General features: G+C 39.2%; 2 protein-coding genes and 1 pseudogene across 10 annotated transcripts in view; all 3 read right to left on the bottom strand.

Annotated features, from left to right (window-relative positions):
• pknox1.1 (pbx/knotted 1 homeobox 1.1) overlaps positions 1-4635 on the bottom strand; it is a 45515-nt gene extending 40880 nt beyond the window's left edge. Inside the window, exon 1 of one of the 2 annotated variants that reach the window (XM_088912987.1) lies at positions 4557-4635. The gene's annotated coding sequence lies outside the window, so the exon portion shown is untranslated. Of the gene's footprint in view, positions 1-4015; positions 4133-4556 lie in introns of those variants that run through there. The other variant, XM_088912988.1, reaches the window with a different exon arrangement.
• Positions 4636-10933: 6298 nt separating this feature from the next.
• ndufv3 (NADH:ubiquinone oxidoreductase subunit V3) lies at positions 10934-25379 on the bottom strand. 7 transcript variants are annotated; one of them, XM_088912985.1, is made up of 6 exons: positions 25174-25379; positions 24342-24431; positions 22724-22817; positions 14517-15524; positions 11344-11392; positions 11048-11174 (listed from the first exon to the last, which is right to left on the bottom strand). In XM_088912985.1, exons 2-5 carry the CDS (start codon positions 24384-24386, stop codon positions 11346-11348), a joined length of 1194 nt encoding a protein of 397 aa, XP_088769111.1. In that variant the 5' UTR covers positions 24387-24431; positions 25174-25379; the 3' UTR covers positions 11048-11174; positions 11344-11345. The 7 variants fall into 7 exon arrangements, with proteins under 7 accessions (XP_088769106.1, XP_088769110.1, XP_088769107.1 ...); XM_088912980.1 differs by lacking the exon at positions 11344-11392 and having other exon boundaries at positions 10934-11174; XM_088912984.1 differs by lacking the exon at positions 11344-11392 and having other exon boundaries at positions 10934-11174; positions 25164-25318.
• Positions 25380-25970: 591 nt separating this feature from the next.
• On the bottom strand, positions 25971-26919 carry LOC148836303 (myosin regulatory light chain 2, smooth muscle minor isoform pseudogene; annotated as a pseudogene). The gene has a single exon (XR_016091010.1). The product of XR_016091010.1 is annotated as a myosin regulatory light chain 2, smooth muscle minor isoform pseudogene (transcript).

Below are 26919 nucleotides of genomic sequence, written 5' to 3'. Positions count from 1 at the left end.
CTAAGCTAATGTTCCCAAGATTCTGACACAAAATTGCTGGATTGATAATCATTCAGACTATAACTGATAGACACAGTATCTGGGCAAAGGTTGTAATTTTATCAGCTTCTAACTCTCCCTGCCAAGTAAACCCTACCGTGTGCACTGTACCATATCTAAAGTTTGTTATTGTATTAATTTTTCTAAAAAAATACATGATTCTCATAACACACTACTGGAGCCCTCTTATCAGTCCAATTAATACTGAAGGAGCTAGTCGCTGTAAGTGAGCAAAAAGGACCAGTGGATCTACGGAGATCTGCGAATAGGTATCATGTCTTATCCTGATTGTAACAGGTTTAAGCCATTTTTTACCCACTCCTTTCCCAAACTGTCAGGAAAAATCACACACCCCCCACCGAAACCTGGTAAGACATACAGGCAGCTAGGACCACTCTGCCCCACAATGCTTTCACAAGCTAGGCTTTTGGATTACATAATTCATAACACACTACTTGAGACAGCAGTCAGGTAAACAGGTGATGCAAAGGTGAAATGTGCTGGAATGAGGTCAACTGACATCATCATCATCATCATCATCATCATAATTCCTTACACTTATATAGCGCTTTTCTGGACACCCCACTCAAAGTGCTTTACTAGTAATGGGGACTCCCCTCCACCACCACCAATGTGCAGCACCTACCTGGACGATGTGATGGCAGCCACAAATCAGTTATCAGTGGGGAGGAGAACAGAGTGATTAAACTAATTCATAGATGGAGAGAGGCCATAATTGGTAAAGGCCAATGGGAAATTTGGCCAGGACGCTGGGGTAACACCCCTAATTTTTCTAGAAGCGCCCTAGGATTTTTAATGACCTAAGAGAGTCAGGACCACGGTTTTACGTCTCATCCGAAGAATGGTGGCATTTTACTGTTTAGTGTTCCAATCACTATACTGGGGCATTAGGACCCTCACAGACTTCAAGGTGAGCGCCCCTACTGGCCCCACTAACACCACTTACAGCAGCAAACTTAGTTTTCCTCAAGAGGTCTACCATCCAGCTACTGACCAGGCTCACATCTGCTTAGCTTCAGTGGGTTGTCAGTTGTGACTTGCAGGGTGATATGGCTGCTAAACATAAACATAAAGCTATTCCTATTATGTATAATTATAGATTAAAGGAATACCCAATATAAATATGCATTACACAATAACAGAATTTTGCTTTTGTCAAGCTAAGGGATTGCAAAGCCCTTTACGTGTTAGAAGGGATCCAGTTCATCGATCTCTGGAGCGCATCAGCCACACAGGTGACGCACAGCAGCCATTCTGCACCAACATCCCCACTACACAGCAGATCAGGCGGAAAAGTGAAAAACTTCTTCTCCAATTAAAATGAGAGTAACTTACATTTACTCTTACAGGATCTTTAATGACCAAGTACCCAGGACATCAATTTTAAAACTTAGCCAAAGGCCAGCACCTCCTACAGTAGTGCTTCTCAACCCTGGCCCTGGAGGACCCTTATCTTATTTTCAAAAGAACTTTCAATAGGTCATGTTATATAATCAATTAAGATCCTTTTCCGGTTCACAAGAATGTGTATGAGGTTATTAATCAATATCACCCCTGAACCCTATGTTCAACACCTGTCCTAATTCAAGTCTATCTAGAGGACATCTGAAGAACATACAGAGGCTCTTTCAGATGGTTGGATTGATATAGCACCATTGCCACCTGTGGCTTAACATCCAGTTAAGAACTGTTTTGACAGACAATAACTTAATAAATGAATGGAGGGATAACAGTGTTCTGTGTTTCTGAAATTTGTTGAGATCATGTTATGAGTTACCACATACCTTCCTGTGTATTTCTGTAAAATACTGTATTCTGTGATCCATTTCTAAAGAACTTCAATTTTGTGCATCTGCCCTGAGCGTTTAATTCAAGCACCTCACCAGTGGACATAGAGTCAATTCAGATGTGGCCTTGGAAACGCCAAAAATGCAAAGAAGAACAACATGAAAAAAAATCCCCAATTCTTTTCAGAAGCAACATATTTGATTGTAGTTCTGGAGCCAACATTATCACTAAGCACTTTGATACAGCCATACAGAACTTTAAAAAAAACCACACATGGGTAACATAAAATGCATAACTTTAATACTTTTCTGTTCAGTAGACAACTGTCATCTAAACTCTTGGCATGAAAGGTGACCACTTTCAAGACTGGTGCAGTCAGTGATACCAAGGGCAATTATAACCACACATCAACCTTCCTTTTCAACAGAGGAGAATGTGTCATTGCAACTACAACTAGTACCTCAAACTTGACTATAAAAGTTTCTCAGAAAATGTCAATGTTTTATCCATGTCTGAATTTATATTTTCATCCACAGAATAGATTAAATGTATCTCAACCAAAAAGTTTGTTTTTGCTGTAATCATAGGCTGTGACCTGCCTATCCTCCAGGACCTTTACATCTCCAGGACTAAGAAGCATGCTGGCAGGATCATTGCTGACTTCCTCTCACCTTGGCCATCATATTTTTCAATGTCTCCCATCAGGGAAAAGATTTAGGTCAGTTAGCACCACGACCACAAGACACAAAAACAGCTTTTTTCCACAGGCAGTGACTCTTATTAATCACCCCTATTAATCACTGAAAGTTACTTAAATTGTGTTATTAAAATTGAATACTGATTAGTTTTCAACCACGGCATTATGTGCATCAATAATATTGTCTGTATATGGATATGTATTATGGACAGTAAATTTATAATTTACAAATATGTACATATGTATGGGGTTATAACACACAGGTAGAGTTCTGACACATCCTTGAGGTGCAATATATATTTTTCCTTTAATTTCTGAAATGTGTATAGTGTATGAGCAACTCACCAAGTCAAATTCCTTGTAAGTGAAAACTTGGCCAATAAAGTGATCTGTCTCTATATGTACAGCAGACATATCATCCATAAATCTTGTGCAAACTGCAACAGATGTTCTAATGTTGAGATCTGGAATTTTCCATAGTTGGTCATTTGAGAGAGTAACAAGAGTGGTGCCTTTTCGATCTACTTTGAAATTTAAATAGGGAAATTGTAATGACTTAAGTCAGCATATTTAATTTATACAGGACGTGCAGTTATAATCATTAGGCTTTTCTTTCTAAAATGTATGCTCCTTGAAAAAATAAAGAAAACAAAATCAGGGTCACGGAGTGTAACTAGATCCCAGATCTTAATGCCTCAGCTAAACTACGTCAGTCCTCGATAACGAAGCCAGACTGAAACTCGATCACAAACCTGTCCTTATGAGGAAAGCGGGAGACTGGCCCTTAAAGGGAAATACTTCAGCAGCAGCACGAAGCGTACAAAGCAGTATAGAAAAATACATCCATTAAGTTACGTCATAAAAAGCAAAACCTGATAACGCACCTTGATATTATGAAGAAACTTTGTATTGTTTCTCGTATTTGGATTTCAATCACGCAATCTATTAGTGTGCCTTTTAACAGTGTTGACAAACGAGGATGTAAAAAAGCAACAACGTATAAAACACGCAAATCCATCTCCGTTTTTTCAGTCCCACCTCTAAGAGTCTGCATTTGCGTTAGCCTAAATTGTATATCTCTATGCCTGCATTTTGTAAGGCTGTGCGTTCTTTCTCCAACCGGTAAATGGATTAACAACCAGGGGGCTCATGTATCAAAATGTTCAACTTCTACTACTTTGCAGATGCGAATTCCTATCGGTACACTCTAACGAAATGTTTTCAGGTCTTTCATTTACGAATTCACTGTGTGCTGCTAACAGAGTTTTTAAACGAAAGTATATTTTTTACTGTCCAATATGTCCCATCAGCTGCTTCCTGTAAACATGCCCCCATTTTAAGGGGCGCCCTGCTAAATTCTGGTGAAAAGTTAATTCATAAGCTCCTCTAAAGAAACTTCGTAGATGCCCGGTGCGTATTTACTTTTCAGAGAACTATCGGTTCATGGTTCATTTTTTATGCCTTTCATACGCTGCAAGTCGTAACGCTGGACACTGGAAGGGCGTCTTGTTGATTCACGTCTCGGTGTGTTACGGAGGGGTTTTCTCAGCGCCATGTTTCCCGCCGCAGCGTCCGCCACAACCAGCCCCGGGCCTCGACCGCTCGGCCCAGGCAAACCCGGCCAGGCCGCATCCGGCACATAAACACGACCGACACGGAGAAAATTCGCCCCTGTCCCTTTAACGTTGAGGAGAAACCTGCCCCCTGCGCCTCCATCAATCAAGCCGGGCAGCTGCCTAGCCCTGCCCTCCTCGCTGCGCCGAGCAACAGCAACGAGGCCTTGCCAGCAGCTCCCTCGCTTTTCCAGAAATTTCCCTTGAAAAAGACGCTCAAACCGGACATATTTTTCTCCCCTTGTTCAAAAACGTAGGGCGTTTTGTACCCTCACGCTGACCCACTCCGAGCCACCTCCCTACTATGCCCTGGTACTTGCGAAAGGGCCGACGGCGCTTTTCTGCGCGATATTTGATTGATAGTGAGCGGAAAAAGAGGATTTTGAGTGACAGCTTACCTGGGTGCCAATCTTCGTCACACTGACAAGCGGCTGCAGCAATCGGGACCCGCAGCCGCCGCGTGGCGTCATCGCGCCGCGGGCACGCAGCTCGCGGGATAAGGTGGGAGGAGGGATGACGTATGGCGTGCACGCGCGCGACCCGGGAGCGGATGCGATGACTCGAGTCTTCACTATACTGCAGGAACAAGCTAGCACTGCAGTACGTGGATCAGAAATTTACTGGTTAGTTTGAGAATAATCCTAGCTGCATTTTGTATGCAGATTTTAAACGACATTCCTGTGTTTACTTTTTAGTTTCACATAGTCCAAAAACCCAAAACGTGCTAGTTTTAGTTGGTGTTAACGGGAGTGAAGACTTAGATGTGTCCTGCAGCTGACTCGCACCAGATGTCTACAGTGTCAGGCTCTGGCTCATCGCGGCCCTCTTAAAATAAAGCAGTTACTGACAGTGAGTGTTTGGCCCCAGTATATCAGCTCTTTGAAAATGTTACAAACAATTCAGTAATATACAGTTTAAAATTTAGTCTTTGAAACGTGTTTTTAATTTAGATTTCTAGCTTCTATGTGCTGTGAATTTATTATATATTAACACATTTTCTAATCCGTAGACCCCAGGTTATGTTGTATTTCTGTTGTAGAGTGCGTTGTTTGTATATACTGTTATAAGAACAAAATGGGAAAAAAAGGTTTGTGACTAGACTAGACACCAACAGTTTCCACTACAGTCTTACTGTACTTGGATGACGTTCTGACTGATGTGTAACTTACGCCACGAAGTAACGTGACCGTATTGTTACCCTAAGCCTAGACAAAAGCTTCGCTCAAATAACGACAATGACAATAACTTGTGAGCAGCTGTAATTGGTGTTATTATATATTCTGCGGACCAGCTACCTGTTATCTGCAACAAACTCTCCGATTCGTTTTGTAGAAACACAAAATGTTAATGCTTACACTGACTTCCAAAGATCCAAAAACCGGACCCCTTGCTTATATACTCCCCTCACAAGCAGTTTCACGTTCATCAACAGAAACAGCATGAGTAGTTAGTAGCTTATCCGTTGCTCTGGAGGATTACAATTAACACTATAATGTGATGTTTATGTGATTGTTTAGATGTCTCTAGGTTGAGCAACATTTCATTATTGAATTAAGAGTGTGAAACTCGCTAGAAATCATAGCCAAATGATTCAAGCGCATTATAGTAGGCATGAGAATTATTTAAAAATCTACAGACAAAAGGTTTTTAAAAATCACCATATTGTAATTAAGGTATGAAAATGTTTTTATAGTCATAAAAATTCAAATGGAACAGTTTTTCTAAATGGAATTATATTTCACATGGTTTGCTTCAGGACTGAAATAGTTTAGATGTGAACCAATCCATTTTTATATATTAGAACATTTAATATTCAGTTATTTTTTTGTGATTTATTTTCATACTCCTGTTAGTATCCAACTGAATCCTAAAGCCAATTAACAGTGAAAGCAGTAAGGACTAAGAAAATGCAGATTTAAGATTGAAAATTAGGGGTTCTGGGTGCCTGGAACAACACTGTCCTTCTTTGTTATTGAAGCAGATTTACTGGGATCAGTAAGCTACCAGATCTAGTCAGATAGTGAAACAGTTCATTTAAAAGGTTCTTTATACATTCATATATTTGTGGTCTTCAACTCTGGAGATCTTGGGCTGTACAGGAAAGCCAGGTATGACCTGGAGAGGGCCATCAGACATGCGAAAGGGGACTACAGAGACAGGCTTGAATCACAATGTGGGGGCATTAACACAGTGTGCCTCTGGAATGGCCTGAAGGCTATCGCTAATTACAAAGGACAAATGGGTGTTATAACAACAGCTGATGATTCACTGCCTGACCAACTAAACAACTTCAATGCAAGGTTTGACGCTTCACATAAAATGCCCAGTGAGCCTGGGGAATTTGTACCGCAGCTGTCTGAACAGGAGGTACAGAAAGCTTTTGGAAAGGTGAAGCCACGCAAGGCTGCCGGCCCTGATGGCATCCCCTCCTGTGTTTTAAAGGCATGCAGAGCACAGCTGGCCCCTGTCTTCACTGTAATATTTAACACGTTACTATCCCTGTCTACTGTCCCACTGTGCTTCAAAAGAACTACTGTCGTGCCACAGCCTAAAGCAACCAAGTTGTCATGTCTGAATGACTACCGCCTGGTGGCAGTAGTTATGAAGTGCATGGAGAAACTGGTGAGGGGACACATCGACAGTATTATCCCAGACTCCCTGGACCCCTGCAGTTTGCTTATAGGAATAATAGGTCAGTGGACGATGCTGTCTCACTGGCCCTTCACACCACTCTTGAGCACCTGGACTAGAGGAAAACCTATCCCAGGATGTTACTTATTGACTTCAGCTCAGCCTTCAACACAATTGTGCCAGGCAGGCTGGTGATCAAACTCAGGGGTATGGGCCTCAGCAACTCCATCTGCAACTGGGTCCTGGACTTCCTGAGAGGCAGACCCCAAGTGGTGAGGATTGGAAACAAAACCTCATCCCCTCTGATCTTCATCACAGGGGCCCCCAGGGCTGCTGCCTGAGCCATTGGCTGTATTCTCTATAACACATGACTGTGTGGCTAGATTTAACAGCAGCCACATCATAAAGTTTGCTGATGACACCACTGTAATCGGTCTTATCAGCAACAATGATGAAACCACTTACAGGAGCGAGGTAGAAGAGCTGGTGGAGTGGTGCCACAACAACCCCACACTTATCATCGGCAAAACAGAAGAGATTATTGTGGACTTCAGGAGGTATGGAGGACTTCACACACCCATTCACGGGGCTCCAGTTGAAACTGTCAGCACCTTCAGGTTCTTTGGCCTCCAGATCACTGGGAGGCTGAGCTGGTCAGAGAACACTGCTGCCATCCTCACTAAAGCCCACCAGCGCCTTCACTTCCTGAGACAGTTAAGGAAGTGGGGGATGAGCAAGACAACACTCACCAATTTTTACTGTAATACCACTGAGAGTGGCCTTACGGTGTGGTATGGTGGAGCCACAGTACAGGACAGAAAAGCCATACAGAGGCTTGTGAGGTCCGCGCAGTAAATCATTGGGACCGAGCTACCCTCCATCAACCGGATATATCTCGACCGCTGCCACAACTATAGCTATACTTGAGCTATACATTGGGACCCAGTTGACCCTGGCAATGATCTGTTTTCACCCCTGGGTTCTCGAAGGAGGTATTGCAGTATATGAACACAGACCAATTGACCAACAGTTTATTCCACCCAATCATAGACAGCTCAAATTAGCACCTGCACTTTAAGGCACTGCACTGTTTGCACTATGTCCTGTCTTGGCTATATTATAACATCTATTGTCTATAGCCTGGATAAAAGGAACATCTATACAAGAATGCTGTTCATTGACTTTAGCTCAGCATTTAACACCATCATACCCATAAAACTCTCTACCAAACTCAGGGCTCTAGGTTTAGATACAACCCTCTGCAGCTGGATCCTAGACTTCCTCACCAGCAGACCCCAGACTGTCAGGATTGGCAACCTCACTTTCAACATGCTCACCCTTAACACTGGTGCCCCTCAAGGCTGTGTGCTCAGCCCACTGCTTTACTCCCTGTTCACCCACGACTGTACTGCCAAGTTCAGCACAAACACCATCATCAAGTATGCTGACGATACCACAGTCGTGGGCCTGATCACTGACAATGATGAGACTGCCTACAGGGAGGAGATAAAACAACTTGCAGACTGGTGCCGAACCAACAACCTATGTCTCAACATCAGCAAAACCAAAGAGCTGATTGTTGACTTCAGAAGACAAGGAAAAGTTCACTCCCCCATCTACATAGAAGGGTCTGCGGTGGAGATGGTGAATAACTTCAAATTCCTAGGTGTTCACATCTCTAAGGACCTTACATGGACACTGAACACCTCCAGTCTCATGAAGAAGGCACAACAGCGGCTGTACTTCCTGAGAAGGCTGAAGAAAATACACCTACATCCACAGATCCTCACCAACTTTTACAGATGTACGGTGGAGAGCATACTGACCAGCTGCATCACAGTCTGGTACAGCAACTGCACTGCATCCGACCGTAAGGCACTACAGCGGGTGGTCAAAACTGCCCAACACATCATCGGCAGTGCCTTACCATCCATCCAGGAAATATACAACACCAGGAGTCTGAAAAAAGCCACCAAAATTATGTCTGACCCCACTCACCCCAGTCATAACTTGTTTGTTATCCCCTACCATCTGGCAGAAGGTTCCGGTCACTCCAGTCGCACACAACTAGACTCCAAAATAGCTTCTTCCCCAGAGTTGTCAAGTTGGTGACGCCCCCACTCCCTCCCACCATATTATGATCTCTCCTAACGTCTTCCTGTACCCACAATGACTGTACTCCTACACCACTACACACACATGTAAGCCAAAATTGTACTGTCCCCTCGATAGCCCAGTAAAACTGTACCGGTCGTAATAATATTTAATATTTATTAATTAACCATACTATTTTTAACCATACTATTTTTGCACTGTTCCAAGAATTACCTTGCACTGTTTTTGTCCTGTTATATTTTCTCTGTTTGCAGAATTTTGCACAGTTTTGATTACTTGATTACATGTTATTTATGTTATGTTATTACATGTTACTTTTATTGCTATTGTGTTACTGTCTATTGTCTTATCTTCTGTCCTATTTATATAATGCACCTGAGTGACTAATGAGAAACACTTTTCATTATACTATGCACCTGTGTAAGTTTAATGACAATAAAGTTGAATTGAATTGAATTGAATTGAAGATTGGACAAATTGTCCATGTCTATTTGTCATTTGTGCCTATTTCTTTTTTAATATTACTGGGTACAGCTGAACGAGTAAGCATTCCAATACACTTGTTGTAATAAAAAATATTGAATCTTGAAAATACTTGAATTACACATGTGCAATATTATATAGAAAAGGGTGCTCAGTTGACATTTGACCTATATGCAGTTACAGTGCATGACAAACATTTGTCACAGCTTAAACATTTGTCACAGCTTATATTACCTTAGAAAAAGGAACCTGAACATTAAGGTAGTGTAGTGTAGTGTAGAACGCTGATCTGTTACCATTACAACACAATGGATTACTGCTACACACTATATGGACTTGCACACAAATGCAGATAGTGTTCCCTTATGGCTGTCATCACTAATCATCAATGGGTCTTCCACATTAACAATAAATGTAACATACCTTGCATTTGGATTTAAACTTCCAGGAAATTGAATAAAATAATACCTTTTTTGAATGTGATTTGTGTTTACAATCCACTTGCTTGTTCAGCTTACATTTTGAGATATTGTAGGCTATATTCAGAAACTTTAATGTCTGAACTTTTTAGTATTCCTAGTTAATAGTCAATGTTTAAATTGTTTTTCCTTATTGAACAAGTGGTAAATGTGACAGAAGGTTAGGGTTTTAAAATAGTCCTTTAACTTTTTCAATTTACCAAAGACACTTAAACCTTTTAACAGCACTAAAATAAAATACATTTAGAATTCCTGTCTTCCCCCTTAGATGTACAGTAGTAGCACCTCAGGCACCATGGGCAAGCTTGCTACAAATGCTGAGTTACAAATGCAATGTAGATCATTATGAATGTAACATACCATTTTGATTTTAACTCTGGGAACCCTCTGGGAAGTTCACTAGGCACGAAAGTCAGGTCACCACTCTTGTAGCCTGTTATCCATATCGGCTAAAGCTCCGAGAAAAATGTAGCTCTCTCAACTAGCAAGCAAAATCTCCATGTTCTCCTGGATAGGAGCCTAGCTTGCGACACCGATCCAGTAGAAAAATAAGTGGAGAAATAACAGATAAAGAACCAAATTAGAGAGTTGTGTAATAATCAGTGTGCTATCTTCACACTTCTGCCTTGGCCATACAAACACTAATTTTGATCCTTTTAAGTATTTAAGCAATGTGCTGAGAGCTCAACAAAGCTCCATTCCTCTTTTAGCCAAAGTGCTGTCAGAGATTGTCTCTATAATTAATTCAGCAAAGGTGATCTCATTAAATTCTAAGACCATGTTCTGAATGTGCCCTCTAACCTTTCATTATTCACATTCTGTCACAGAAAAAATCATTCAGATGGTGTTGTCATGGAAGCTTTGCTCTAGATGCTGTGACTGATACAGAGCGCTCTCTTGAGCGCACACCCTTTACTGCTTAAGAGCTGACAACACAACACTAGAAAACACAAATCCACTGTATGCATGTCTTAAAGAGAAGTTTGTGAACTCACCACCATATGAATAGGAATAGAAAAATGATGTTTTCTGAACAGGTGAGGCAACACAAGCAAAACAAAAGCTACTGGAGTAAATCTAAAGACTTTATTTGCACATATATAGTCACGGTCAGAAAGGTGCCGATATGAAGTTCATTAATTCCTCAGTGGCGGGGGGAAGGCCTGCCACTCGAAGGCTGTGGCAGCCGGTACTTGGCCATCTCCATATCGTAGTCAGTGAAGGTGTAGGGGGTGTACTGATGGTGCTGTGTATTCTTGTAGGTGGTGTTGTCAAACTCTGGTTCTCCAGGAGGGGGAGTCATAGTCTCTGAAAGAAGAAAAAAAAAGACCTTAAAATTCAAGAAATACCCAAGCACCAAAGGCACGTTAAAAATACAATTTGAGCAAAGTGCTAGTTTAAACAGAATCAAGCTATTTACAGAAAAAACAAAAAAAACCTGAAATATAAAAAGATAGGAATGTCAATTAAATCTCACCTTCACTTATGTTGGAAGTAACAGGAGTTACACTTTCTAATAAGACCAGCTAATTTTTAAAGAAATAAAAAAAAATATTTTAAAAATATACAAAACTAGTAATGTGTTAAAAGGTCTAACAATGGACAAGAGCATTGTAATATATACTGCCCTGCTAAAAACTAATAGTTGGTCAATCACACCGCAATATTGATTTACACAGTGACACAACACAGGATTGATTCGACTAGAAGTCAGGGGCATCTGAGAACATCTGAGATGGGATACCTCAACTAACAACAGCAGATGTAACTCAAAAGAAGAGGTGGATAGCAGTTTAAGCCAATGAAACTACAAAGAGACAACAGTAATACATGCAAAAGGTAAGATTCACACCCTACACAAAAGCCTGTGAGTTCTTCATGAAGTACTGATTCTTAACACAATACTCCTCCCAGCAGAAGTCAACACTTTGAAGTCTTAGCACAAAGAAAGGAAGAGCTTTGATCAAACAATGGAACCCATCTCAGCTCTGGCCCCCAACTGCTAAGCAGATAAAAAGTCACAAAATAGAAAGTGTTGGAAGCAGCACAACAAAAGAAAGCCATCTGAGGTGCAGTAAAATCAAAGTTAGCTCCAAGCGTTTACTCTTGCTTTACTTATGTTCTATTGCCTGATGCTTGATCGTCTGTGGGTTCCAAAGTTAGTCAGTACCTGGACTGCAATTAGGAGTTGGAGGACTTGCCTTGTGTTTCTTAAAACAAATGAGAGTCAACGCAGATGAGAGGTAAGGCAGCAAAGAGTGAGAAAGCTCTAAAACACTTTTCTCAATGAAGCAAAACAAACTACAGTTGATTTAAAAAGTCTACACACCCTTATTGCTTATTGAAATTGCAGGTTTTTGTGATGTAAAGCCAGAAATCAAGATAAATCATGTCAGACATTTTCCATCTTTAACATGACCTTGCAACCAACAAAATTCAAGAGAAAAACAAATAGATATTTATTAGGATAAATAATTGAAATTACAAAACCTACAACACTCTGGTTGCCTAAGTGTGCACACCCTTTTATAATGCTTTAGCTTTAGCTGTGTTAACCAATCACATTCAAAATCATGTCCAAAAGTAAGTAGCATACACCTACCATCAATGAAAGTGATTCTGATAAACCCCAAATAAAAATCAGCTGTTCCCGTAGGATTTTCTTGAAACGTTCACGGTTACATCCTACTGGGATAGCCATGGTCCGCAAGGAGCTGACAAAACATCTATGGGATCTTATTGTTGAAAGGTACCGATCAGGAGAGGGGTATAAAAGAATATCAAAGGCATTGGATGTACCATGGAGCACTGTGAAGACTATCATCAATAAGTGGAGAAAATGTGGCACCACGGGGACATTGCCAAGATCAGGGAGGCTACCAAGAGGCATACAGCAACATTAAAGGAGCTGCAGGATTTTCTGGCAGGTACTGGTCACTCCTTGCATGTGACAACAATCTCCCGTATTTTGCACATGTCTGTGCTATGGGGTAGAGTGGCAAGATTGAAAACATTTCTCACAAAAAAGAACATCCAAGCCCATCTAAATTTTGCAAAAAAATACATTCAATCACCCCAAACCATGTGGGAAAATGTCTTATGGACTGATTAGACAAAGGTTTTTGGTCTTAATTCTAAAAGATATGTTTGGTATAAAGACAACACAGCTCACCATCCAAAAAACACCATACCTACTGTAAAGCATGGTGGTGGCAGGATCATGCTTTGGGGCTGCTTCTCTTCAGCTGGGACAGGGGATCTAGTCAAGATAGATGGGATAATGACTAGCTCCAAATATCAAGATATTTTGGCACAAAACCTGCTGGCCTCTGTCAGAAAGCTGAAGATGAAGAGGAATTTCACTTTCCAACATAACGACCCAAAGCACACATCTAGGTCAACCAAGAAATGGGTTTAGAAAAGGAAGATCAAAGTCTTGGAATGGCCCATTCAGAGCCCAGACCTCAGTCCCATAGAAAACCTGTGGAATGACCTAAAGATGTAATAAATGCAAAAGGTGCTATCACAAAGTATTAGTTGGGGGGGGGTGTGCACTTATGCAACCAGGGTGTTGTAGGTTTTTTAATTTAAATTATTTTTCCTCATAATTATCTATTTGTTTTTTTCTTTTTAATTTTGTTGGATGCAAGGTCACATTAAAGATGGAAAAATATCTGACATGAGTTATCTTGATTTCTGGCTTTACATCACAAAACAATGCAATTTTATTAAGGGTGTGTAGACTTCTTAAATCCACTGCACATTCTTCAGAATAAGGATCTACTACTAAAGCCAATACAATTTAATTACAAGCATTCAAGCAGACAGAAATTAGAAGTGATTAAGGCAATTAAGTTATTTGTTAAATAATTCAAAACTAATAAAATGTACTAACAGGCAATCATATTGCCATATAGGCCTAAAGGACTTATTTATTGATGAAATGTGTGAAGCAAATTTTAATGCAACATGTTTGCAAGGACTGGGATATCTCTATATAAATATACTCTATATCCACTGTATATGGGTTAAATCCATGATAAATATGTGGAAGATCTATTGCACTTACTGTAAAAATCTAGCACTTTATTCTGGGGACAATAATCAGATTATCCCTTTATAGCTCATTTGCTTTTTACCAGCAGGCATTAAACAGTTTAACTGTGGGTTTTGATTAGAAGACCTAATATTTTCAATCATGTTCTTGATTTGGGCAAAATACTCACCAGTTTCTCAGTTCCACAGGAAACATTTTAAATGTCACAGTTTTTAGAATAGCCTAGTAACCTGCATTTTTATTTTTTAAATGTAATGCTAATAGATACTGTCCAGTGCTTTGGAATATTGTAAAATAATAGTAAGTAAATATTTAAAAAATAAAGCCAAAACAGAAAATAACTTTCCATATTCTGTAAACAAAAGACTGTACTCGGAATTGAATCATCTGGTAACTGCATTTGCAATCCCACATGGACTGTAGGCTTCACAGGTTTAATGTGAAGTTGCTAAAGATCATTCAATATATAATATTCTTTCACAACCTATATTTGTAGTTATTACTACATGCTTCTTGAGGTTGCACATATTAATTTCTATCAGAGGCAGCAGAATTCAACAAAAGAAAAGAATTAAACAGTTCTGTTTGAGTACCCTGTTGCGCATCCTCAGCTCCTGCTAAAGTCACTGTTTCTGCTAATGATCCTTCTACAGCAGTGCTCTCAGTGACTGGGGCCAGATCTGCAAGGACTTCAATCGTATCTGCAGGCTTAGCTTCAGGACTGGCTTCTGTCCCAGAATCATGGGGAGCCACAGGGATGTCAAAAACGATCTCACTCTGTGACAGTTTCTTCAATCCTTGTTCAGTAGTTGTGGAAAACTGTGGAATTGTGGGCACTAACCCCTGTTTCATATCTTTGGGGCCAGGCGGCTCTGGAAATCTGGGACCACATCTTCCCACAACAATTATCTTGTCTGGTTCATCAGCGCTTTCCGCCACCAAGGAACTGCCTGCGTCTTCAGTCTGTCCCTGGTGACTTTCTCTATGGGAGAGGATGGAGAAGTCACCAGCAGTCTGTGCAATATCTGTGTCTGCCAGAGTTTTCTTCTCCTCAGCCAGGGGTTCATCTAAAGTTGGATGAGGTGTGGAGCTCCCCTTTACAGCACCTCCAGCCAGCCATGTAGTTGAGGTTTCCTTTCCTTTTCCACCAGCATGAACTTCAATTCTGTCTTCCTCACCATCAGAATCTGAGTCGGAATCTGAGTCTGAGGTGGATGAGGAGGAAGTCTCCTCGATCTCTGCTTCACAACTAGCAGTCTTGGACCACACAGCAGATACAGCAGGATCAGGAGACACAGTCTGAATGCCATCAAGGACTGGCCAGGGGCCCCTCTTTGGGAACTTGATACATGTCCTGTGCTGCAAAAGCCGTGCTCTTTCTGAGGAGAAGTCTGCATCCACTGAGGCAGAGGGAGCACCTGCAAGCTCCACAGTGGCCTTGTGTGTTAGCTCAGTATTAACAGCCTCAGAGGAAACTGCTACCATATAATGTTTTCCTACTGCCTCCGGTGAGATAAAGATGGGAGGGAAGACCTTTGCAGGAAAGCCCACAGTGGTCCTGCTGGAAAGCAGTGCTGCCCTCTCCTCTGGTGAAACTACATCTGGGAAATGGCAAATAGGAACAGCATCAGACTCTCACACAAGGCATAGATGAAGCACTCACCACCAGCTCATATACTTTACAGAACTGGGTGTGATCAGCAATAGATAGAGACTTGCACATCTAAGCAAAACCCAGTGGATTCCCTTAATTTGCAACTGTGGCATTTACGAAAAAAGCATAAGGAGACAAGCAGCGCTGTGGAGAAATTAGTTAATTCAAACATAAACAGAAATTTCATGACACCTTACATTACATAGACATTGGTGCGTATTTATCACACATTTTTGCCAGATGTTGTACTTTATGAATGCAAATCTCAAATACATTATTTTATGTCATTTTCATTTTGATTGCCCTCAAACTTTAACCACAAGAGGTGTAATATTTCTTGTCATAAAGAGGAGCAATGTCTATCCTGACCAAATAAGGAGCAAACTGCACTGCAAAAAAAAGCTCCTTTTGTCACTTCTGAAAGTTTTGTTAGAGGTGTGTTTTTGCAATTGTGATGTAATGTGGTTGTTCACCAAAATGAATAAATACAATGACATTTATGACACAGTAAGTATTGTTACATTTGCAGAGCTTTCTCAAAACAGAAGCTGAAAATTCAATTAGGAACTGATACCCCTATTGGTTGTGGTACCTCAGACATCTAACCAGCCTTCCAAGGGTGTCTTTAGTTGCTGAAGAGGTGGTGGTATTTTATGATAACATACTCTTTACTAATATCAATGGGCCAGAAATGAATTGCCTTTGGAGACAAGTGAAATTAAAATGCTATGCATGTTACCATATCACCTGAATGTGATATGGTAGGACATTTAATTATTTCTTAGTCATTAGAAAGTGATCCCCAGATATGGTATGAATGAACAATCCCCTCGAGACATCAACGAACATAGAAAAGTTCTATTACCTCTTCTTAAGCAATAAAGGAAGAAAAATAAGTGTGCTAATTTGAAAATAAACTACTGTGTAGATGACTTGTCATTTAGGGATTTGTATGTTCAGTATAACACCACAGCTATACTGAAAATGCCATGGGTGTTTAAGATGGGCTCAAGTTCAAGATGGGCTATCTATATTCTGCTTTCAGCAGCTGATTTTATTGATTTATTTTTTTATTATATTTTTACTTAAAGGGATTCTTATTCAAATGTCACTCTTATAATGGGTGGTGACTTCAACCTGTCATTAACCATTTAATAGATAAATCCTTAGTTCCTCTTAATTTTAAAACTTCTTCTGGTTCCACACTTAAATATATGGAAGAGCTTGGGTAATGTGATGTATGGCGACTTAACAACCCTCTAGGTTGAGTATATACCTTTTTTTAGCCATCCACAACATATATTCCTGAACTGATTATTTTTTAGTTAAGGTAATTCATTTCTGGCTGTACGATCCATCCAATTAACCATTTCAGATCATGCTCCAATAAGCTTAATTTTTTATATCAGGTCTTCCAGTTATAAATCACAAAGTTGGAGTTTAAACATTTCATTACTTAAAAATAATGTTTTTTGTTCCTTTATCCAGAGAGAGTGGCAAAAGTTTTTACCACTTTTTTTTTCTACTTTGGGAAACCGGCAACACAGTGTTATGCAATAAAATGAACTCATATGCTTCTTTCAATAAAGAAGACATGCTTCTAGATTTGTTTAATCTAGAACAGAAACTTCTAGATATGGAAAATATACCTGTAAACTCTCCCTCAAAGAACAACTATGTTTTGAGAACTAGACCAAAAATTAATTCTAAATTAACTGAAGAAATTATTTTTTTACATCAAAGAACTTGCTTTATGCAGTTTGAAGGGGGTGAAAAATCAGGCCAAATTTTGGCCCAATTATTGAAGAGGAAAATGGAAAGAAATTTTATTTCCTCCATAACTAATGATGATGGCATCTCTATTACTAATCAAGATAAGATTAATTCAACTTTTTTTACTCTAATCTTTACAGTACTGATCTTGTGCTTAATGATGTAGACAAAAATCTAATTAAAACTATTAAACTCCCAACTCGTACAGCTGAAGAGTCAAAGAAACTAGATTCTCCTCTTTCACTGGATGAAATGCATAAACATAAAGTTTGGATGGTTTTCCAGCTGGATTCTACAAAGTTTTCTGGCATCTTCTCTCACCTACTCTATTTAATAGGTTGATGTCACTTCTACAAATAAGTTGCCTGAAGACATGAATAGCTCTGAGTTCTCTAACACTTAAAATTAAGATAAAAACCCATCCTTTGGTTCAAACTACCGTCCACTAAGCTTATTGAACATGGACCTTATTTTTTGTAGAGTTCGTAAAGTTCTGGCTAATAGATTGACCACTGAGACCCAGATTAACTCTGATCAAACTGGCTTCCTTAAAAGGAGACAAGCATTAGATAATACTAGGCGTCTAATTAATCTGATCCATCATGCCAAACAATTGTCCTCCCCTACTGTGGTGGTCACATTGGATGTGGAGAAGGCCTTCGACAGTCTATTGGCCTTTCTTTTTTAGACACCTGGAGCAAAGGGATTATGACCATGGCTTCATCTGCTGGATTCAGACCCTATATAATTCTCCTAAAGCCTCAGTTATTTTTAACAAATCGTACACAGTATGTCAGGGTCAACAAAACTCTTTCCGAGTCATGATCTATTAGCACCAGTGCCCCTCAAGAGTTGTGTGAGCTCTCCAGTTCTGTTCACACTTTATACAAATGATTGTACAAGCAGTAGTCAAAGCAACTTCATTTTCAAATTCTCAGCTGATACAGCTGTGCTTGGCTTAATGCATAGAGGTAGCAGCTCATCTGTATACTTGCCAGAAATCCAAAGGTTTGTGCAATGGTGTGACAACAATAACCTAATTCTGAATGTTAAAAAAACAAAAGAAATAGTTTTTGAACCCAGAGCAGTTGGTGATCACTTACAGGCAGTAATCCACAACGAACTTATCACTCAGCTTGATTCATATAAGTACTTAGGCGTACACATAGACAGTAACCTGTGCTGGACTACTCATGTTGAGAGTGTTTGCTCCAAAGTTCAGCAGCGCTTATATTTCCTGTGAAGACTAAGAATGTTTGGGGTTCGACAGGAAGTAATGCTACTCTTTTACCATGCTGTGATTGAGAGCAGTATCAGATATGGTATTACAGTGTGGTTTGGTTAATTTAAAATCAGAAATTACCCGACTCATCCAGACAGCTTTGAAGGTCATGGGAATAAAACAGCATCCCTCCCTGCAGACAATCTTTGAAAAATCCATAATCAAACAGGCAGGAAAAATTATATCAGATCCTTCCCACATCCTCAATTCTGAATACCAAATTCTTCCTTCTGGCAAACGTTTTAGGGTTCTCAAATGTAAGTCAAACAGATACAAACATTCCTTTGTTCCACTATCCATTAAAGCTGTCAATGCAAATGGCAAGGATAAACACAATTTTGACTCTTACAACCCACTTGAGTGCAATATGTTTTGTGAGGTGTTATAAATGTTACATGTTGTTATGTGTTATACATGTGCAATCTTTTTCTTATTTTTTGTAATAGAATAATGTGCAATGTTTTTCTTTTTTTTTTGCATTCTATTTAAATGTACAGGAGTGCTGTGTGTCCATAAAAAAATTCCCTCAGGGGACAATAAAAATCTTATCTTATTATTACTTATGACAAGATATTAAAAGATATGTAGTCCTTTTATACTCTGTTGTGGAACTAGACAAGTCTCTTTCCCCTCTATTATATTTAATATCTTTATTGAAATTTTAGCTTTAGATGGTATCACTGTTGGATCTACTAAACAGAAAATTAGTATATATGTGGAAGATGCACTTCTTGCAAAACCCTTAAATCTGTTTAAAATGGCCCATCTTAACTTGGACCCGCTACTTCACTCTGTTACATTGCAATTACAGTCACACCCCGGTGTAAGAACGTTCTGTTTACGAATTTCCGCTAATCCGAACATGAGCAATTTGTACCTTGTAATTCGTTATAAAAACGAAATTTCGGTAATCCGAATTTTGAAACTTGAAACTGAGCGACTTTGGCCGAGAAATTTCTACGAAAAACTGAATTCAGCGCCACCGAACAGCTGTTTGTTTCTGTGCGGGCGACAGGCACTATGGTTAAGGACGCAGTGAGGCATCAGTCCTTTGTCTGTGATCACAGCGAATACTTGTGCCCTCATTTTCAAAGTGTTTTTTTGTGTTTGTTTTTGTAGTTGCTGTGCATTATGGGGTCTTAGGGAAGAGAAAAAGAATGCTTAGTGTAATAGTATTAGTAATAGTATAGTAACAATATGCACATCGTTCTAGCTGATCGCTAGGATAGCGATTTATTATGAAAGAATGAAAAATGTAAATATGATATCATTATTTTACAGCTATAGTTGGCTTATTTGAGTAGAATTGAGTGGTTCACTAAGCTTGCTATAACGGTCTGTATGGTATTATATGTTTAGAGTGGTTTTTGAGTGAACTTGTCTTAGTATCGGAACGGGGTGGAATAATAATGGAATTTTTATTTACGATCTCCCGCCTTCCGAACGGATTTTCAGGAACGAATTAGGTTAAAGATACTGAGGTATGAATGTACTTAGATGGAATGGATTGCCAGTCTCTGTAATGAGGCGTATTGTGGCAGTCAAAACGACTACACTTCCTCAAATTAATGATGTAATTTCTATGCTTTCCATCTTTGTGAGTCAAAAATAAGATCAGATCACTTCATTGGCCATATACAATTTACTATATTAGGAATTTGTCTTTTCGCATACCCCAACTTGCTCTCCATAAGAGACACAGACAGGGAGAGAAGCTCGGGGTCAGAGCACAGGGTCAGTCATTTATATGGCACCCCTGAAGCAGCTGGGGTTAAGGGCCTTGCTCGGGTAACAGAGTAGGATTCCTTCACTGGCCGCAGCATACGAACCAGCAACCGGGCAGATCCTTAGCCACAGTGCCACCGCACATGCCCAATGGTGTTGGTTGAAAAATTGTTTCCTCAACTGGACAGTGTACTAAACAAATTTAATTGAAAAGCAAAACACTCCATTTTAAACTTATAACTATTTAAAAGAATGAAAAACAGGGTGGCTTATCAACTCCTAACTTTTTTCTTTATGCAGTCTCCTTTAACCTTCAGTTTTTACTGAAATGGTTTAACCAGAGTCAATTAGATATGAATTGGTTGGAATTAGTTCAGGAGTCTAGTAGCCCAGTGCTGTTACAACATCTCCCTTTGCTAGCAATTCAGCTAAAAATTGTTTTGTTTTAAAGATCCAAGCTTCATCAAATCTACAGATGGAAAATCTCCTTTTCAACTCCTATTTGGCATAATCCTGATTTCATAATCAAGAAGAAATTACATACTCCTCATAAGTAAAACTGGAATACTAACCTATCCTCTAAAAACACACAGAGGGACAAAAAAGGGACAGGCACCCAGAGTAACAAATTAAAAACAGTTATTAACCTAGTTAACTGGTATATCTGGGTGGGAGGTAGCTAAATCACCTGATGACTACACACAAAAACACTGACAGACCATACAAACTCCACACAGATCATACTCCAGTCTGGAACTGAACACAAGATCCAAGAGCTTTTAGGCAGCAGCCTTTCATATTTCATTCAAATACCCAGGGTATAGAACTAGAAATGCAAGCGTGACAGAACTCTGGTAATAAGCAAGACATCTAACAGAGCTAGAGACTGAAATAATATTGAATTGTTTGCTTTAAGTTGTATTCCTGTTGAAATAATAAGGTTCTGTAGTAAATAAATTTTTAGATAACTATGTCAAGTTAATGTTTGTCCCAAGTAATGGCAAAAACAGCTTTGATTACAAAATGAACAAATGAATTACAGAGTTTATGTCTTCATTGCTGAAAACAACAGTAAACAACAGGATAGCATTAAAGGAAGGCCATGTATGATATGTACTGACAGATAGTTCAGGTGGGTAGCTGCGTCAGCATGCGTAGGCTGCAAAGGAACAAGTAATAGGTTTATTCCATGCTGAAAAAAAGAAGAAAGAGAACACAACGTTTCGGCCGTGGAGCCTTCTTCAGGTGTGTGGCAGATGACAGATGCTTATCATTTCATAAAGCCAGTTTTTTTTGCTGTGCTCTAGAAGTAATTAATTACTAATGTCACTGTTTTAGTCTGTTCTCACAGAGTAACACTTCAGGTGAGAAACTTTGTGCTTACTGTAAGAATTGAGACCTTTCACCTGGCAAAAGTACTTATTTGATGTGAATTTTAAGCTCTATAGTCCAGCCACTGCAGGGCCAACAGGAAATTAGCTGAACTGAGTTCCCCTTAAAATAGGTGACTCATATTGTCTTTGTTGCAGAAACAGTACTGTTCTAAACTGAAGACTAATTAAAAGAATAATTAAGAATTCTAAATGAAAACAGTAAGTCCTTTGGTTGGACTGGCTCACACAGTACTGCAAACGTTTTTAGACTCAGTGTCTCTCTTTTCCACCACTAGAGGCCTCCACTGCTTTAACCAAACTTTACCAAACCTTTACCTAAAATGCATGAACATATACTTTATCACTTGTTTTCACCTCCTTGCACTGCCTCCCTGTTGATTTTAGAATAAAATCCACAATACTGCTGCTCACATTCAAAGGTTTTAACAGGAGTTACTCGGGAGTTCTCAAGAGAACCAGTGAAAGTTAATCCACAGAAAAACTTAAAGCTCAGAGAAAACCTAGCTAATCAAAATGGAAGGTAAGAAGTGGCGTGTGTGCATGGAAAGGTAGAGTTACTTCAGCAATCAGCTAGATGTGGTGAACCACAGAACCACAGATTTTGACATGGTTTATATGCTTTGCTGAGGAACCAGTGGTGTGAAGCTACCATCTGTGGAATTATGTTTGAACACCTCCAAATCAGAATCCCCCATAAATTAAATCCAGGTAATCTGCTCATATTAAATACTTTTATGTTATTTTGTTCTTAATGGAGTAATCATAAAAATTACTCAAATAAGATGAGCGAAACCACTAAATGTACCTGTTAATTTTCTACAGCACACATTTTCAAGTTACTTTTACTTTGCCTTCTTAGTTGACACAAGATGAAATCATATGTTTTAAGAAAAAGACACACAAATAACAAGCAAAATATATTATTTTAATTTGGTATTGCTAAAAAAAAGTTATTAATATAAGCGATCTTACTCTTTTTTCCACCTTTCTTGGGCACTTCTGGTTTTGTGCAAAAAGCTGCAGATGGAGCTGTCCTTCTGAAGGCCCAAGTCTCCAGATGAAGACACTGCAGGAAGATAACAGAACAATAAGGATCATGTTTTTATGCCCTGACACGAGACCATACTGTTCTGTACAAACTCAGTTTCAGGTCTTGGAGGCCTCTCATTCACCTTCTCTCAGTAATGTGAAGAGATATGACCAGTATTATTGAACTGATCTGCCCATTGACTTTGTGCACCAGTTGGACCTGAGGATTTGCAGTCATAACCTGTTCTGGCCTGGACAAATTACCTGTTGACCTGATGTCTAAAAATGATTATATATGATTATACTAGCCACTGAAAAGCCTAGACAAATCATTATTTAAGGCATCTCAAAACGTTCTTAAAATGTTTAGAAAAGAACAAGAATCATCATAAGCTGGTGAATTATATATAACATGGTAACATTTTAACTAGGGACTGCAAAAGAAATTTTATAAATGCAAAGTACTTGAGACTGAACTGTATATTAGCAAACATTTATATGAGAACAATTAGATTTTATAAGAACCAATTTGTAATACTTTCCCATCAGGTTATTAACACTCTACTAATTTTGTGATAACCTGTTACAGGTTACAGAGACCCCATGAATGGTTTGCAACCCCTAATCTAATTCAGGAATTAGTAATTTACTCAAATGAAAATGCATCAAAAGAACATTTTTTACTGTAATTTTGCTTCAAACTATTCTCATCAAGATACACTTTCATCAACCAAACACAAATGTTAACAGAGAATCACATCAGCAGTGTTTTGCCTGTTTATGCATTCAGTCCTCCCAGAATAGTTATGCTCCTTATACTCTTTTTCATTCTTCAGTTGTACATGTTTTATGACTTTTTACTGAGAATAAGGGCAAATTACTGAAGAGGCCAGGATAACAATCTTAAATCTGGTTATTTTTCCAGTATTTAGGTAATGCTTTTAATAAAACTATTGGTTACCGTTTGTACACTTTTATACTGCTGACCATTTTACTGGAGAAAGTTAAGTGAATTACCATGCTCAGGGATACAGCAACTATGCCCCATCTATGATTTTAAAATGACGTCGTTTACATAAAGATACGCTGAATACTGAAGCCTCAGTCATCTGTTTTGATCATGCAGTATATACGTCTAATACGCAAACTATTATTTATTATTCCATTAAAAGGGTAGTGAAAATTACATTTAGACGGCCTCCTCTTATGTACAAATATTGATCCGTTTTCCATATAGAATAAAATACGAAGAATTTTATTGACAAAGAAAACGTTAGCATACGACTTCCATACTTACAGGTTCCATAAACAATTATAGGGTCATGCTAAAACTTAGTTTTCCAAACATATACACTGAAATGCAGCCATCCATATTAAGCTAAAATCTTACAGAAAATATTTAAAATTTTATAATAAAAATAAAAAGGAATAGGCTTATTGCAGTATTTATTAACAGTGATTTTATTCCACTGACAAGGTAAAACACACTTTGTAATTAAGAAACAATAACAAAATTTTACAATAGTTGGAATGGAGAACATTAAAAGTATAAATACATTACCTTGACAGTCCTAGCTTGTCCTAACCGAAGAATGGAGGCCGCCATCTTTACGATGTTACGATTATTACTGTCCGCAAGAAACTACTGCAACTACAATAAGGGTACCGGTAAGTTCGTCATGTGTTGTCCTGTGATTGCAAATCAAGACTGAACCAAACACGTTTATCAACTGTATGCCAATATCAAAGGGTAATACGGGATAATGAATTATTTATTTTTTATTAATTTACTATTTATTAACTACTGTATTACACATACAGTCCTCAAGTTTACTTATAATGTATTAAAGTACGCGAAGAGGAAGCATACAATATCAGATCGTTACATAATCAACACAGGACAAATGCATAATGAAAGATTAGTAGATGAAGCACTGAAGGCTACAGTCCTATTCGTCACAATTACAACGAACTTGCGGCTTAATGGAACTGCAAACTAACCCACAGCATCAAACCCAGTTAGAAGGCTACTTTCAGTTCGTTGCAATTGTGACCCATTAATGTTTAATAAATGTTATCGTTTTGCAGTATTGAAGCATACAGTCTTCTTTAAAACGTTTCGTCTTATTTTGAGAATGTAAAGGGTTTCACGCAGTGATATTTAAGGACAACCGTCATTGTAGATCTTTATACTTACAAATGTTTACTGATTACACTCCTTTCAAAAATATCTTGTCCCAACCAACTACTAATCCTACTCTGGGTATTTCACAGTTCAGACACATAAATCACGCAGCCTTTTAAAAAATAACTTTTGGTACGGAACCGATTTACAAAAATACAATTCAGCGAATATTAAAAATAACAACTGTCAAAGGCTCACACTAAATTACCCCTTCGGGAGAAAGATCCGATGGTGAAAGTGTTGTAGACGGAATTCTCGTTTTTTAATTGTATGTCAGAAGTGTAAATGACAAAACAGAGAGTTCCAGTAAAACCTGAAATCGTACGAAGTGAACGTCGACCTGTAGGTCTTGTTTTGAGGGAGCTGACTGCCCCGAGCAGTCACACCCCTCTCTCTGGCACAAATGTTTGTTGTGCGGAACATTTTCCTGCCACAAGTTCACCTATTAAGGAAGTGCGTTGTTAGTGAATTAATCTATCACGAATAGTTTATACCATTATGTATTATTCAGATATTTAAAGATGTTTCGAAAGTTATGCAAGAATGTGAAATGTTAACGGACGGCGTTATATTAACTTTTAATATTGTAGCGCGGCGGGTTCGGCGAGGATGAATAAACGGGAGTTCTGGTAATTTGTCTAAACGCACAAGCGCTTTATTTTTTTTCCTATAAAGAAACTTTATTTCTAAAAAATAGTTCACATTCCCTCAAACAGTACACACTCTAAAAAATATAAAACTATCATCAAATAAAAACTATTGTAGCACATTTGCCCCGGGAAGCGGCCGAAGAGCGCCCGGCTGGGGTACGCGGTGAGGGGCAGGACAGGGGTGGAAGTGGTCAGGGCGGGGTTTAGGAAGGCCGCTGACCAGTGCAGCTGTCCCACGGTGAAACGATCGTACAGTCTGGGGAAATCGCCCGTTTTCCATGTAAATAGTTCCCTGGTTGCGCACCCCTGGGTGTTACACTCTCACTCTCGCTCTCGCCCTCGCCCTCGCTCTCTCTCAAAAGTCTCAATTTATTACAAAATGTAAAAATCCAGCTACCCAGGTTCTAGGTTTGACAAAGGCTTTTTTTTTCCAGAGCATGTATCCCGTTTTCACATTTTGTATGTTGTATTTTCCATAGCCACCCCAATCATTATTGCAAACTAATGGTCTACCTTCAAATTTATTACAGATGTGCAAATTTGCCAGAATGAACTGAAAGAGGTTTATAAATATGGTAAATAGCATCATTTTGCTTTTTTGTAGTCTTGTTTTAAAGCTAAGGCATGCAATGGTGTTCTATTGGGTACAAATTGGAGACAAACATGAAATAGAATATGAACATTTGCATATTTTCATCTTTGAAATCATCTTTGTCCTTCGCCCCATGCTTTAAGATGCGTGTAAACTCCACATAGTTGAAGTTGCTTTTTTTGTCAATTGGTGCCTCTCTGAAGAGTTCGTCAACTTCCTCATCTGTGAATCTGTCGCCCATCGTGGTTAAAAGCTCTCTCAAGTAGTCTTCTTGGATAAAACCTGTCCCTTCTTCATCTAAGCAAGCAAACGCATTCCTAATGACATCTTCAGGGTCTGTGCCATTGAGTTTCTCCCCAAACATGGTGAGAAACATCGTGAAGTTTATTGGTCCAGGGGCCTCATTCATCATAGCTTCCAGGTATTCATCTGTTGGGTTCTTTCCAAGTGATGCCAGCATGTCATGCAAGTCCTCTTTGTCAATGAAGCTATCCCTGTTCTGGTCAATCATGTTAAAAGCCTCCTTGAACTCCTGAATCTGTGACTGATCAAACATGGCGAAGACATTGGAAGTTGGGCGCTGGGGGCGCTTCTTGGTGGTCTTTCCCTTAGCCCTTTTGTTCGACATTTTGGCTGTTTTTTCTTCAAAAACCTGAAACCTATGAGATGATAAAGACAGGCAATCTGCTGCCTTGCTGCTTCGCCACTGCCC

The sequence above is a fragment of the Atractosteus spatula genome, chromosome 4 (genome assembly GCF_055471065.1).
Source record: "Atractosteus spatula isolate fAtrSpa1 chromosome 4, fAtrSpa1.hap1, whole genome shotgun sequence".
Classification (NCBI taxonomy): Eukaryota; Metazoa; Chordata; class Actinopteri; order Semionotiformes; family Lepisosteidae; genus Atractosteus; species Atractosteus spatula.
This window is presented reverse-complemented; position numbering and strand designations above follow the sequence as displayed.